This window comes from Odocoileus virginianus, chromosome 34 (assembly GCF_023699985.2).
Source record: "Odocoileus virginianus isolate 20LAN1187 ecotype Illinois chromosome 34, Ovbor_1.2, whole genome shotgun sequence".
In the NCBI taxonomy this organism is placed as follows: domain Eukaryota; kingdom Metazoa; phylum Chordata; class Mammalia; order Artiodactyla; family Cervidae; genus Odocoileus; species Odocoileus virginianus.
In genome coordinates this window covers 15,929,981-15,944,292 of record NC_069707.1, presented here as the reverse complement: position 1 = coordinate 15,944,292, position 14,312 = coordinate 15,929,981, and the positions used below count along the sequence as shown (strand labels likewise).

Below are 14,312 nucleotides of genomic sequence, written 5' to 3'. Positions count from 1 at the left end.
TTGGTTATCCATTTTAAATAAATCAGTGTCTACATGTTGATCCCAGACTCCCTAACTATCCTTTCCACCCATCCTTTCCCCCAGCAACCATAAATTCACTCTCTAAGTCTCTGAGTCTCTTTCGTAAGTAAGAGCACTTGTGTCATGACTTTTTGGATTCCGCATATAAGTGATGGCAAAAGGTGTTTCTGCTTCTCTGTCTGACGTATGTCGCTCAGTATGACAATCTCCAGGTCCATCCATGTTGCACATTTGGCGTTATTTCATTCTTTTTGACGCTGAGTAACATTGCACTGGATATATGTCCACATCTTCTCTATCCATTCATCTGTCAGTGGACACGAGGTGGCTTCCAGGCCTGGCTGCTGTGAACAGCGCTGCCATGAACACAGGGTTCACGCATCTGCTCAGACCACATTTTCTCAGAAGCACCAGGTACATTTAATCCCATAAGGTGGACAAATGGTGAAATATCATGACTTCTCTCGTGAGAGAGAAACTTAAATACTGCAAGTTTTCTGGAGAACTGAGATTTTGATTTAAAAAGCAGCAGCATAATAAATGGGCTTCCCCAGTGGCTCAGATGGTAAAGAATCCGCCTGTCAATGCAGGAGACACAGGAGATGCGTGTTCAACCCCTGAGTTGGAGAGGTCCCTGGAGAAGGAAACAGCATCCCACTTCAGTGTTCTTGCCTGGAGCATCCCGTGGACAGAGGAGCCTGGCGGGCTACAGTCCACGGGGTCGCAGAGAGTTGGACAGGACTGAGCGACTAACACTTTCACTTTCAGCATAATAAATTATTAAGGGAGACAGTCATAAATAAAACTTCGCTTTATTGAAAATAAGCTGAGGTGGTTTCTCCAGACACAGAAAGAATCCGTGAGTTGTATAATAGCAAATGGTATTTTTCTTGCAATATCATTTGCAAGAATGAGGTCACGAGGCACAGAAGAGTCAAACTATCCACAAACTAGAATACGATGAAAAATGTCCTGTTTCTGGAGATTTCTTCAAGTACTTGAATATTTCAGTATAGGCATTCCATCACGTATCACCAAAAAAAAGCGGTGAAATAAATTGTTTCTGTTTTTGTTTTTCAAGATGCTGAGTAGGATTTCATCAAATGTGATAAAGGCCATGAGATGATGCATCTACTGTGTCACAGCAACCGGATAACATGCTTAGGATTCATGGGGTCTGATCTCTTGGATCTAAAGAGAAGAACAAGAAAAGGCAGACAGAGCACCTGTTGGGCTTCCTGGGAGCACCATCTCCTGCAGAAAAGAAAGAGGTTGATCCAGGAGTGTGAGGAACTCCTGTCACTTTCCTGGGGCTGCCCCTCTCCAGCCCCCCCCCAGCCCCGCCCTCACTGAGGGGCTCATATGTCCCCCACCCCCCACCCGAGGCCCAGCAGCTTCTAATCCCCTCCTCCTTCCTTCCTGCAGCACAGAGTCACCCCAGGCCCTGACACGCCCTGCTCAGGCTCAGGACTGGAGCCAGTGAGGAATCAATCTGCTCCCTTTACTCAGGTCCGGATCCTCCCCGAAGGGGGCCTAAAGGGCCAGGGAGCAGGTCCCCGGAGGAGGGGCCTTCCTTCCTGACAGCCTTGGGGGGCTGCAGGCAAGCCTCCTTCCTTCTCTCCCCTCCAGCCTCTGAGGCAGCAGCACACACAGCTCTCAGGACCAGGGTCCCTGCCCCCCATCTCTTCCTGGTCCCACCCAGCTGGGCGCCTCCACCCCAGCTCAGGCCCACCATCCCCAGGCACCTCTGCTCAAGGCAGGGCCGCTCAGTGATGGAGGCTCTGGGTCCCCAGGAGGCTGGTGACGGGCAGGCCACAGGCGGGGTCAGAACTGCTGCTGCTCCAAGAGCACAGGCCTGGCCTCGCCCCTTCCCACAGTCTCTGCTGTGGGGCTCCTGCCTTGCCTGCTTGGCCCAAGCCACTTCCGGTGAGAACAGGCCTTTGGAGCTGGGTCTGCAAAGGCCTTCCTGCCCTTCCTCCTAGGATGAGAGCCCGGCCCCTCTCATTTTGGCCCCTGGGTGGGTCCCCTCCCCGCTGACATGTCATGAGGAGCCCCATGCTGCTCTCAGCCCAGGGAGTCCTGCCCTCACCCTGAGCGCCTGCTGTTCTCACACCACCCGCCCTGGGCCCTGCCAGCCAGCGGTCTGTGCGCAGTCAGGGGACTTGATTAAACCTTTTAACTTCAACAGGCCCCCAGTCACCCCCCACCACTTCCCAGTGTCATCTGACAGTGAGGACCTTTCTGAACTGAGGCCTGAGCTGGTCCGAGTGCTGCTCTCAGGTGATATGGGGTCTTATTCACTGGCTCATTTCCAGGATGAGGAGATTCAGAGAAGGGCGGCGGTCGGCTGGGATTCACCTTCCCCCTCCTCACACCAGGCCCTGTGTCCCCGGCCTTCCCTCTGAATTCTGCCCTCAGTACGTCTGTTGCAAAGGATCCAGGCTACAATGACCAAACAGGCTGTAACGGCGATCCCTGTGATGAGACAGATGGCTGTGGCCGTGGGCTGCACTGCAGGGGGCACCGTGGTCGGCGATGCTGCAAGGAGAGTAAGAGTGACGCCCTTGTCCAGACCCCAAACTGGGCAGATGCCTCCTCAGCCCCCCTGACTCAGGCACCCCTACTGTGCAGATAGTTTACACCCATCACATGGAGGCCCCAGTGATAGATCCTCAGATAAGATGGGGGAAGGGAGGAGCCCAGTCCTCATGGAGCTCTGACAGCTAATGGGGGAGCGAGGTTTCCAACACAGCCACTCAGTCCTGCTGTGACATCAGAGACGGTGACATGAGGATGGAGGCCTCAGGAGCTGACAGCAGAGGTGGTATTGACAGATTTCCAGAAGGAGGACTGGTGACATTTAAAAGAAGATTCTGGAAAGAGGCTACTGTGAGAAATAAATCCCAGAAATCAAAAAGATGTCTACAGGTTTGGGATCAGGAAAAATCCATGATTAGTCATCCAAAGGCCTGTGCTGTGAGGAGAGACATCAGGAGATGGAAGAGGAAGGATGATGACCGAGCATCCCCGGGTCATTGCTCTTCAGGACAACTCACCTCTGACGGATCACTTTCTCAAACACACACACACACACACACACACACACACACGGGAGTGGGTCCATGTCACCATGAGAGAACGACCACTTTCTCCTACTCTTATTACTTACCCGTGCTCTTCAACATTTTCTCCCAGTGCACCAAGAAATCTTGATACCAGAGCCGACAGTCTCCCATGGAGACCTTCTTGAAGAAGTCAGTCACAGCTCTATCATTCTCCCACTTCTCTTTCATCCGCCTCCCTTCAGAATGAACCACTGTCCAATGTCCATTCTCCGAATCAAAGAGGAGACACAGTTTTCCATTGAAGCTAAACTGCCAGGATGCACTGGTGTGTCCGTTGTCTTCACTCCAGCACGTCATCCTGGCCTGCAGGGTCAGAGGGCCTGACCCCACCGAGAAAAAGAAAGAACTCAGCCTCTGGGCTTGACAGATTCTTTGCCCCACCTGGGTCCACCTCCTCTGGGCCCAGCTAATCTGGCCCTGGTCTCTCCTGCAACAGCTGCTCTTTCTACTGGACTACTAGCAAAGGACAACATCCAAATTTTTTTTTTACCCAAAAACAGTGGCTGCAGCTGAGCCCCTAGTCTGCTCCTCCTGCCTTTGGACTTCCTCACTCACCCTTGTCTGTGTCTTTGTCTGGTGTAACGTCAGGCATTTGCTCCTTGAGCAAGTCTCCAGTGTCTCTGAGTGCGTCCGTCTGTATTTCCCAGACGTTCATCCTTTTCACTTCCTCTCCCAATGGACTCACATACTTGATCTCAGCTGTACCACAGTCATAGGAGAGAAAGACCTTTTGATCCACTTCGCCTTGAACCTCACACCATGGCTGACCAGGTCTGGGCCGAGGATTGATGGTGAAATTATAGGAAAGAGAATGAGCGTCTGTGAAGGCAAAACACAGTGAAGGTGAGGTTGGGGAAAAAAGCCCCGCAGGCCCCTTCCCCCAGTTATGAGTACAGTGCAGGGCTGGCTGTCAGAGCAATAACCTCCCCCCACACACACACACCACACACCAGTGCCCCCTCCTCGTGGAGAAGCAGGAGGCCCCGCCTGGCAAAGGTCACTCATCCGGGGTGTGTCCCCGTTGTCCACCAGGTCAGGTCCCAGCATCATAACCTTTGCAGAGATGAGCCAGGCTACTATACAGGAAAGGTCTAGATGACAGAGGACCGCCAGAGTCTAACCCCGTGTCCTGTGAGAGATGGGGAGCCTGTGGGGATGCTCCTGAGGAAGCAGGATCACAGAGAGAGGGGCAAAGAGGTGGCGGGTGAGCACAGAACCCAACGCTGGAGAAGGAAGAGTTTATAATTACAGTCACAGGATATAGCAAGGCTATGGAGACGCTGCTGATCTCCACTAGGATGGGTCTTGGAAACATGGAGAAGCCCTGGCCCACAAGGCATGAAAGAGAAAATCCAGAACTTCCGAGGCAGGTGGTAGAGGAGGGGATCAAAGGCTTAGAGAATCTGCCAGGGCGGACACGGTGTGAAAGGGCAGGAAAGTGTCCAGGCCACCAGGCGCCATGCGAAAGCCTGATGGACTCTATGGAACCTGAGAGGAAAGCGTGGATGAGAAGCATCTCCAACAACTCAAGGCTGACTTTTGTGGAAGGTCAGGGATGGTGGTAGGAGTGGTGTCCCTGTGGGCTTCTGGCAGGAACAGGGATGGAAAATAGGGAAAGATCAGATTCCAGGTGGAGTGTTGTCTATCAGGAGCAAAGTTGGTACAATGGTCAAACTGATTAGTGAAAGTCACTCAGTTTTCTCTGACTCTTGTGACCCCATGGACTATACAGTCCATGGAACTCTCAAGGCCGGAATACTGCAGTGGGTAGCCTTTCCCTTCTCCAGGGAATCTTCCCGACCCAGGGATCAAACCCAGGTCTCCTGCATTGCAGGCAGATTCTTTACCAGCTGAGCCACAAGGGAAGCCCAAGAATACTGGAGTGGGTAGCCTATCCCTTCTCCAGCGGATCTTCCTGACCCAGGAATTGAACTGGGGTCTCCTGTGTTGCAGGTGGATTCTTTACCAACTAAGCTATCAGGGAAGCTGAAAGTGATCAGAGAGTCCCAATGCCAGCCAGGGCCTGACTGAGAGAGTACAATACTGGCTCATAGTACAGGGTGATCTTAGAGGCAGAGAGATGGACAGTGAACCTAGATACAAACGGCTTGATTGATAGACAGAAAAAAATGAGAGACAAACACAAGACTGGATGATCAGTAGGCTGAAAGCAGCCATCCCTACCAAGCATCCCTACCAAAATTTCCAGAACTGAGCTACTTCTCACAAGGCATCACCAGAGAAAGAAGGCACATCCCAGTGAGGCAGGCCTTTTCATTACCGCAGCAAATGCAGAAGTCCGTCCATTCTTTCCTGATGAGCCACATGGCTATTTACTGTGGTAACTAAGTCCAATACTTTGGCCACCTGATGCAAAGAACTGACTCATTGGAAAAGACCCTGATGCTGGGAAAGATTGAAGAGGGAGGAGAAGGGGATGACAGAGGTTGAGACGGTTGGATGGCATCACTGAAGCGATGGACATGAGTTTGAGTAAGTTCCAGAAGTTGGTGATGGACAGGGAAGCCTGGCGTGCTGCAGTCCATGGGGTCGCAAAGAGTCAGACAGGACTGAGTGACTGAACTGAACTGGAACTGCAGAAGGAGAAACTACTCCCACATTCATATTGGACCCAGTATGTCACTAACATCAGGCATGGAAACAGTAGCATGCTCATGGCCCCCATGTTGTGAACTGATGCTCCAAGGACCAGGCAGTTAATAGACACCTGTCCCAGGTCCTGCTAACAGTGGTTATCTCTGGCTCCACAGATCCACTCAGTGTTCATTTCACATGTCTTAGACTTCTGACATGAATGGATAATCTGTGTGGTTAGTAAACTACCATGGGGTGAGGGTACCATAGTAATGAATTCCACATTCATACTTCTGACCCTGACTCCCCATCCCCGATAGGACATGTATCATATCCTGGAGGAAATAAGGAAAATGAGTTCCCACCTACAATCTCCCCAGGCCTGCAGAGCTGTGATCCCTACCTTATCTCCATTTAATTGCCACTGTGGCCCATAAATTTCCTCTAATGGTACATATGAAATATTTCAGGCTTCGCAGACCCTAGGTCTCTGCTGCAACTGCTGTGCTGGCACAAAAGCAGTCACAACTGATGAATGATGAGTGTGGCTGGACCTGCTTCTTGGGCAGATGACCCAACAGAACCTGTGACATCAGAGGTGTCTGTGGTTAGAATGGTCCTCCATGCTGTACATGGCATTTTAATGGAGGCTCACAACACAGATTCCTAGTGCCCTGAAGAAAGGACACACCACTTGCAGTGAGAAAGCCCATACCATTTAATGTGGCTCCTGGTATGGTCCTGGGGCCTGGCAGAGATGAGGCCTCTGGTCATGGAATGTCAGAGGTGCCCATCATGATCTGGGTGCATCAACCCCTAACCATTAGTTCAGATAGGCCAGCCGTCATAGGATAGAAGTGATTGTGTGACTTGGCATAACCAGGGCCACAGGGAACAAATAAGATGTACCAGCAGGTGACCTAAGCCTGACAGCAGAGTTGATACAGGGCCACTACCCCTGCTCACACCTGTGGCCTCATGCAGTGTCCCCTACCGCTCCTTGAACCAAGGAAGCCAGTCTACAGCAGAGGGGGCGCATTAGCTCATAACAGCCAGACCCACCTCCTATCACATTCCCATCACCAGAAGCTACAGGGCAGGACAGGGTAAGTTTCTGGTTCATAAATAGACAACTGAGGCAGCTCTCGGATGACTCTCTAGGGGATGGGTCACTCATTACCGGGTTAGAAACCAGGACAGTGGACAAGTCTGGTTCTCAGTTGATTTACACATTATATTTAGCTCCTGGTGCTCCACAAATGTGGAAGCTCCTTTTGCACCCAGAGACAGATACCAAATGGCCTAAAGAGACAATGACATTTACTTTTTTCTATAGAAAAATTCTGTCAACTCCTGCCTTAATCAATAACCATTATAGGCTGCTGCTGTCCCAATTCCTAGACAATATGAGTGTGGGGCCAGAGGGTAGAAGTGGGGATGCCCAGGCTCACCCTGGAGCCCTGTGTCACACTCTGGGAAACCCTGTTCCCGTCCCTCCTACATTAGGTCCTGGGGGCCAGGTCGGGCGTTTTGCTGGGTCAGTTATCAGACAAAGGGATAGGATGCCAGTTGATAGAGGCCATGTTTAGATTCTCTTCAAGAGATAGGAAGCTGTTGGAGGCCCTGGGCTTCTTGGGACCATGGAAAAATGGGTAATAAATGGTCTTGTAACCAAAAGGGCTCTAGGCGGCCTTAGTGGAAAGACCTGCCACCCCCATGGTCTCTGTCTGCCTCTTGTTTGTAGTCAGTCAGGTCTCCTGTGAGTCTCAAAACAGTGGTTTAAGAGTTAAGGATTAGGACACGTGAAGATGGAGAAACGAGACTACTCCTTAGGCTGGGAAACTGGTGACAATTTAGACTGTGACCAGCCACATGGCAGTGTCATGAAATCACCAGTTCCCTGAAAGATAACAAAGATGTGACACAAGTCTCACATTGTTTCTACAGGAAGCAGACCCCCAGCACATAAAAACTGCTGGCTGCAAGCACACAGACCCCCAGACTGGCTGAAACCATAAGCCTGGTGATGCTCAGACGTCCGCCTTGTGCCAACAACCTGACTGCACAGGACGCTGATGCGCTCGCAGCAGCCCCCTCCGCCCCCTTTTCTAACCGGGAAGCTTGGAGACGCTCTGAGGACGTTAGGTCACTATTTTCCCAGGGTCCCTGAACAAACCAACTTTTCCTTTTCCACACTTGTTAACTTCACCAGTGGTAGGATCTGGGTCATAGCCAGCTTCAATTAGCAACAGCGTGAGCTGTCTGGGAGGAGCTTTGACTCCAGGGAGGCGCTGATCAGTGGCTAGGCATTGAGCGCCTTCCTGGGGATGCACATGGAATTTTTTTTTAATGAATTGAATGCTTTAATTTTTTCAAGTGTTTTTAAAAGTCCATTTTATACTTAAGCCAGCCTTGAAGATAAGCACAAAATCTGTTTACTTTTTTTTTTTTTAACACAACACAACTCGGGCACCCATTCTGTGCATGGCACTATTCTAGGTGCAGTAAAATGGGTTCTTAACCTTAAAAACAGGATTGCACCTTCTGGAATTGTGTTATCTCCTTTTCCAGAAAGTAAAAATAAATAAAATCACTACTGTTTACTATTGACCTGCCCCCCCAACCCACTGCTGGCTCTCAGAAATACTAGGATCTGCCAAATTTAAGATGTTCCACTGAATTCCACTCCTACTTTTCCCAAAGTAAGAAAGCAGAACTCTTCTTTATTAAAAAAAAATTTAAAAAGGCAATTTTCCATGAAAGAGTAGTTTGTTTCTATTGTATTTTTCTCTTTTTTTTCTTCTAGCTTTTAAGTTTTTTTCCTTGAACACTGCCTTTCCCTGTACAAAGCAACAGCATTTTTTCATTTTTCTTTTCCTAAGACAAAGTATTTCATCTTATAGACAAATAATTCCCAAGACTAGTGATCAATATTTTTAAAAAAAGGAAAGAAAAGAGAGAAACTTAAGGGCTTCCCTGGTGGCTCAGCAGGTAATGAATCCACCTGCAACACAGGAGACCCCAGTTCAATCCCTGGGTCAGAAAGATCCCCTGGAGAAGGGAGAGGCTACCCACTCCAGTATTCTTGAGCTTCCTTGGTACCTTAGATGGTAAAGAATCCACCTGCAATGTGGGAGACCTGGGTTCGATCCCTGGGTTGGAAGATCCCCTGCAGAAGGGAAAGGCTACCCACTCCAGTATTCAACCCTGGAGAATTCCATGGACTGCATAGTCCATGGGGTCGCAGAGAGTTGGACAGGACTGAGCAAGCAAGCAGGGCACATTCAAGGGTGAGTCAACTACATTACCGTGAGGAAGTGAAAACTAAAGAGCACCTGGCACTAAGCTAGTCCAAGTATTTGTGTTGAAACAATCTTAAAAGCTATTTATTTTATAACACTGTGTAAAAATTTCTTGGTCAAAAAATGTATACCAACATTTTCAGTTCAACCTAATGAAAGTGATATCTAGAAAATATTCCACATCATTAAGTCTGTCTCAGAAAGTTTAGATGCTATGGCATTCCTAAGGCACAGCGTTCTGGAAGACAATGTGCTTCTGTGGTGCTGGGTGATGTATGTGGCTGCCTGGCTCCAAGTGGGCCTCAGTGGGCACCTTCCTCCTGACGCTGGGGGACTGGGAGGGGAAAATCAGACACTGGCCCCCAGGGCTGCATGGGCCTCTGTGAGACCCCGGGCCAGCTGCTGGAGCTGGGCTTCTCCTCCGAATCTAAGGCCCAGCACAAGCTATCACAGCAAATGTTTCATCAGGACACTGATAGGCTGGAGTATTTGATAACCTTCTTTCATATTTCTGAAGAGTTGACATCTGTGTAAGGTGTTTGGCCCAGAGCCATGAGCTCCTACAGTATCACTCTGAAGGCCCACACATCACTAGCACTGGAGAACTAAAAAAAAATTTTTTTTCTAATATCTTTTCTTCTTGGGGGTGTGTGTACTGGGTCTTAGTTGTGGCACTTGGGATCTTTTTGCAGCATGAAGACTCTTAGTTGCAACATGCTGACTTCTTAGTTGTAGCATGTGGGATCCAGTTCCCCAACCAAGGATCAAACTGGGCCCCTTCTTTGGAGTGTGGAGTCTTAGAGACTGGATCACCAGGGAAGTCTGGAGAACTCATTCTTAACCAGACTTTCATGAGCCATCCATCGATCCCACGTTTTCATTGTCCCCCAGAGAGTGAGAGTCCATGGGGAACAAGACTCTGGAGAGGGGCTATCTGTACCCTTAACTTGAGGCTGTCATCAGTGGCAGAGCTCCGAGCAGCCTGGTTTTGTGGATGACTTCCCTTCTGACCAGATAGCTAATCCCACAGGCAATGAGAACAGACATGTGGACCAGGTCCTGTTGAGGAATTACCTGTGGATTACTGGCCTCTACTCACTTGTGCTGCCATAAAAACAATTTAAGATTCTCCCAATTCATGCAAGCCAATCCACCATGGGCTTTTCTCCTTCTCTACATACATGGATAATAGGGAGATTTCTGTGATGAAGACTTCATAGCTTACAACGTCCAGTGATCATCACTGCCACCTGAATTCCAGAAGTTTGATTTTTTTTTTAATACAGAACAAGAAATTTTTATTATCTTGAATGCTGGTTGGTGCATAACCAAAAACAAGCTTAATCAGAGGAGGAGACAGAGGGAAACTTCAAATACTGAGGTGGATTTCTGGGAAGATTTAAAACTTTTAAGGGTTGTTCGTAGTGTCTTTTTTTAGATGTAGGGCTTTCCTTTTACTGGACAATTTTCACTTAACAGTTCTTACATTATGAAGTTCAACCAGAGTCTTTTGCCTATAAAGTGAAATGAAAAAAGAGAGCAAGAGAAACAGAAAATTCTCTAGTATATACTGATGTTTGAAAGAGTTTATATTCTTTGTACCTTCATGTACATTTTACAGTCTAGATTTGAAACTTTATTAAGGACATCTTAAGTTTTGACTTTTAAAAGTGTTCAAGGTAACTAATTTTCTTGAATTAAAGATTACAATAGCTTTAAAAGTGATCTAGATACATGTACAACAAAATCTCAGTTGTTCTTGGAAACACGTTTTAAGATATAGCGCACATGACACACTTCTTTTGGGACTAGATTATCCTTTGAGATACTGAAGAATACTTGGTAGAAGATTTATTTTACACTAAAAATTTAACCTTTGACAACCACAGCTTGGATAGATCACAAAGTTGAATCTTTAAAATTTTTTCAATATGCTTTCAGTCCAAATATCTCAAAGACATCTTATGTCCTAAAGTGGATAAATCAGTTATTTTTTCTCATATAATTATCATCAGTGGGCTCTTGTACTGGCAGTCTGTCTTGGTCGTATCTTATTCTTGCAAAGCCATTCCTTACAGTGAAACATGAAAGATTATCTTCCCCAATGAAAGGAAATTAATTTGAATAAACAACAGTCAAACCTATAAGTGTCTCTGGACATTCTTGAAAACAGGTTTCGACAGTACTAAGATACTTTGCTTTAACAATTTTCCTCCTTTTTCATAACTGTGCAATCACTACCTTATTCTACTCTACAAAAAAAAAAAAAAAAGAAAAAAAATTTTTTTTGGAAGATCAAGCTTTTCATTGGTACAGAACTATTTGGAATGAACCCAAAAGACAGTGGAATGCTGGGTCTCTCCTCAAGCAGCTTCTCCTCTCTTAACAGCATTTAATTACTCTTTCAGTGATCTCATCATAGCCGAGTTCTTCCGTCAGACGACTGACAACCATAAGTGAAAAAAGCTCTCCGATAAAAGCCAACTGATCAAATGGGGTCTTCTCATAATGCATCTGAAACCCGCCATCCAGAGATGATCTCTGGCTCTGGAGGTTCTCAGAAACATCTTGTTGGCTTCTTCAAGAGTCGCTGATACTCTGTAGCCCTCACCGTTTAGCGGCTCCTCTTCCGGAGAGTCATAGTCATCGAATTTCTCGCCCTCGCCCTCGCTCTCGAAATCAGGGCGTGCGATCTGGCCTGGCTGCTCCCCAGGGCTGGGGCCCCTGTGGGGCCATTGGCTGGGCCGCCTCCTCCTCCACGGGGACTTCTTCCTCCAGCTGTGGCGGGGCACTGGCGGCGCGGGAGGGGTTCTGGATAGCTCCCAGCACCCGCCGCCTACCTTCATACGCGGAAGGTCACTCTTACCAGGCACCGCATCCATCTGCAGGTCATTGCTCTCCTCATAGAGCTCCGACAGCTCGTTCATTTCAGACATAGTGCAAGCAGCTCAACCTCCCCGCAAGTCGTTCGTTTTCCACCCAGAAGCTTGATCTTTAACTGTTTCTCTTTATTTGGATCTTCTTCATCTACTAACACCCAATGAAAAATACACCCAAAAGTACATCTCTTAGAGTTATCCTCTCCCTGGATACGTGAAACGTGAACTTCCAGATGTTCAAGCTGGTTTTAGAAAAGGCAGAGGAACCAGAGATCAAATTGCCAACATCCGCTGGATCATCAAAAAAAGCAAGAGAGTTCCAGAAAAACATCTATTTCTGCTTTGTTGACTACACCAAAGCCTTTGACTGTGTGGATCACAATAAACTGAGGAAAATTCTGAAAGAGATGGGAATACCAGACCACCTGACCTGCCTCTTGAGAAACCTGTATGCAGGTCAGGAAGCAACAGTTAGAACTGGACATGGAACAACAGACTGGTTCCAAATAGGAAAAGGAGTATGACAAGGCTGTATATTGTCACCCTGCTTATTTAACTTTTCTGCAAAGCACATCATGAGAAACGCTGGGCTGGAGGAAGCATAAGCTGGAATTAAGATTGCCGGGAGAAATATCAATAACCTCAGACATGCAGATGACACCACCCTTACAGCAGAAAGTGAAGAACTAAAGAGCCTCTTGATGAAGGTGAAAGAGGAGAGTGAAAAAGCTGGCTTAAAGCTCAACATTCAGAAAACTAAGATCATGGCATCCGGTCCCATCACTTCATGGCAAATAGATGGGGAAACAGTGGCTGACTTTATTTTGGGGGGCTCCAAAATCACTGCAGATGGTGACTGCAGCCATGAAATTAAAAGATGCTTACTCCTTGGAAAGAAAGTTATGACCAACCTAGACAGCATATTAAAAAGCAGAAATATTGCTTTGTCAACAAAGGTCCATCTAGTCAAGGCTATGGTTTTTCCAGTGGTCATGTATGGATGTGAGAGCTGGACTATAAAGAAAGCTGAGCACCGAAGAATTGATGCTTTTGAACTGTGATGTTGGAGAAGACTCTTGAGAGTCCCTTGGACTGCAAGGATATCCAACCAGTCCATCCTAAAGGAGACCAGTCCTGGGTGTTCATTGGAAGGACTGATATTGAAGCTGAAACTCCAATACTTTGGCTACCTGATGTGAAGAGCTGACTCATTTGAAAAGACCCTGATGCTGGGAAAGGTTGAAGGTGGGAGGAGAAAGGGACAACAGAGGATGAGATGGTTGGATGGCATCACTGACTCAATGGACTGGGTTTGGGTGGACTCCGGGAGTTGGTGATGGACAGGGAAGCCTGGCGTGCTGCGGTTCATGGGGTTGCAAAGAGTCCGACAGGACTAATTGACTGAACTGATAAAAACTGACCTCCCTGGATCTCTCAATATACTTCACCTTAGCTTTTGTCTCCAAAAAGTGACACTTCTCCACTCCTACGCTCCATCCCAAGGGTAAAATAATTGGAGAGGGAAGCTGCACTGTTGGGTGTGCCGCCTCTCAGATACTGAGTCATCTGCAACATGTTTGGGACATGTTGGGAAATACTGTGCACTGGTGCTGCCATCCAGTTTAATCATTTCCATACTATGAAGGTGCAAAACAGCCAATATTATTACTACAAAATATTACTGCAGAGTAAATGCCTGTGCTGATATAAAACACACATGTAGAAGGGGTTGGAGCTGCATGAACAGGATCATAAATAGTTCTGCTAGTGATTCTGTACAAAACTGAAGTTTTTACTTCTTCAGGTTTTTTTTGGCACATTTTTCGTTGTTTCAACTTAAAGACTGTAAAGCTTTTTGAAGACTACTGTCAAGTGGAGCTGCATTGGAAGATTAGAAGATTCTTATAACCTCAGAATCTACTTTGTCAGAACAGGAAAACTCAGTCCGAAACACTGATACAAGGTGTGGCAACTGCCCCCAAATAGAAATGTTGAAGAGGGAATTCCCACGAAATTGTTTACTTAGAAACCTGTTTCATGTTCAAACTCTGACTTGAAAGCCCAATGAAGGGCAGGAAATTTGTCTCGCTGGGTACTAACAGGTTAAAGGATTAGTGTTAGTCGCTCAGTCGTGTGTGACTTTGTGACCCCATGGACTGTAGCCCACCAGGCTCCTCTGTCTATGGGATTCTCCAGGCAAGAAGACGAGTAGGTTGCCATTCCCTTCTCCAGGGGATCTACCCAACTCAAGAATCGAACCTGGGCCTCCTGCATCGCACGCAGATTCTTTACCGGAATAATGTCATTTCTCACAAATGAAGTTATGCATCAAGACCGAAGAGCAGTTCTCGCTCAGGTAGAGGTTCGCGCTGACCTCCCTCCCTCTGCCC

At 47.5% G+C, this 14,312-nt stretch overlaps 1 protein-coding gene and 2 pseudogenes across 1 annotated transcript; all 3 read right to left on the bottom strand.

Annotated features, from left to right (window-relative positions):
• Window positions 1-817: 817 nt before the first annotated feature.
• On the bottom strand, window positions 818-4,193 carry LOC110133964 (UL16-binding protein 3-like). Its single transcript, XM_070461594.1, has 6 exons — window positions 4,097-4,193; window positions 3,702-3,965; window positions 3,191-3,466; window positions 2,443-2,559; window positions 1,527-1,653; window positions 818-1,275 (listed from the first exon to the last, which is right to left on the bottom strand). Exons 1-6 carry the CDS (start codon window positions 4,191-4,193, stop codon window positions 1,161-1,163), a joined length of 996 nt encoding a protein of 331 aa, XP_070317695.1. The 3' UTR covers window positions 818-1,160.
• A 7,232-nt stretch (window positions 4,194-11,425) lies between these two features.
• On the bottom strand, window positions 11,426-11,979 carry LOC110133966 (EP300-interacting inhibitor of differentiation 1-like; annotated as a pseudogene).
• Window positions 11,980-13,371: 1,392 nt separating this feature from the next.
• LOC139033032 (tyrosine-protein kinase RYK pseudogene) lies at window positions 13,372-14,030 on the bottom strand (annotated as a pseudogene).
• Window positions 14,031-14,312: the final 282 nt, after the last annotated feature.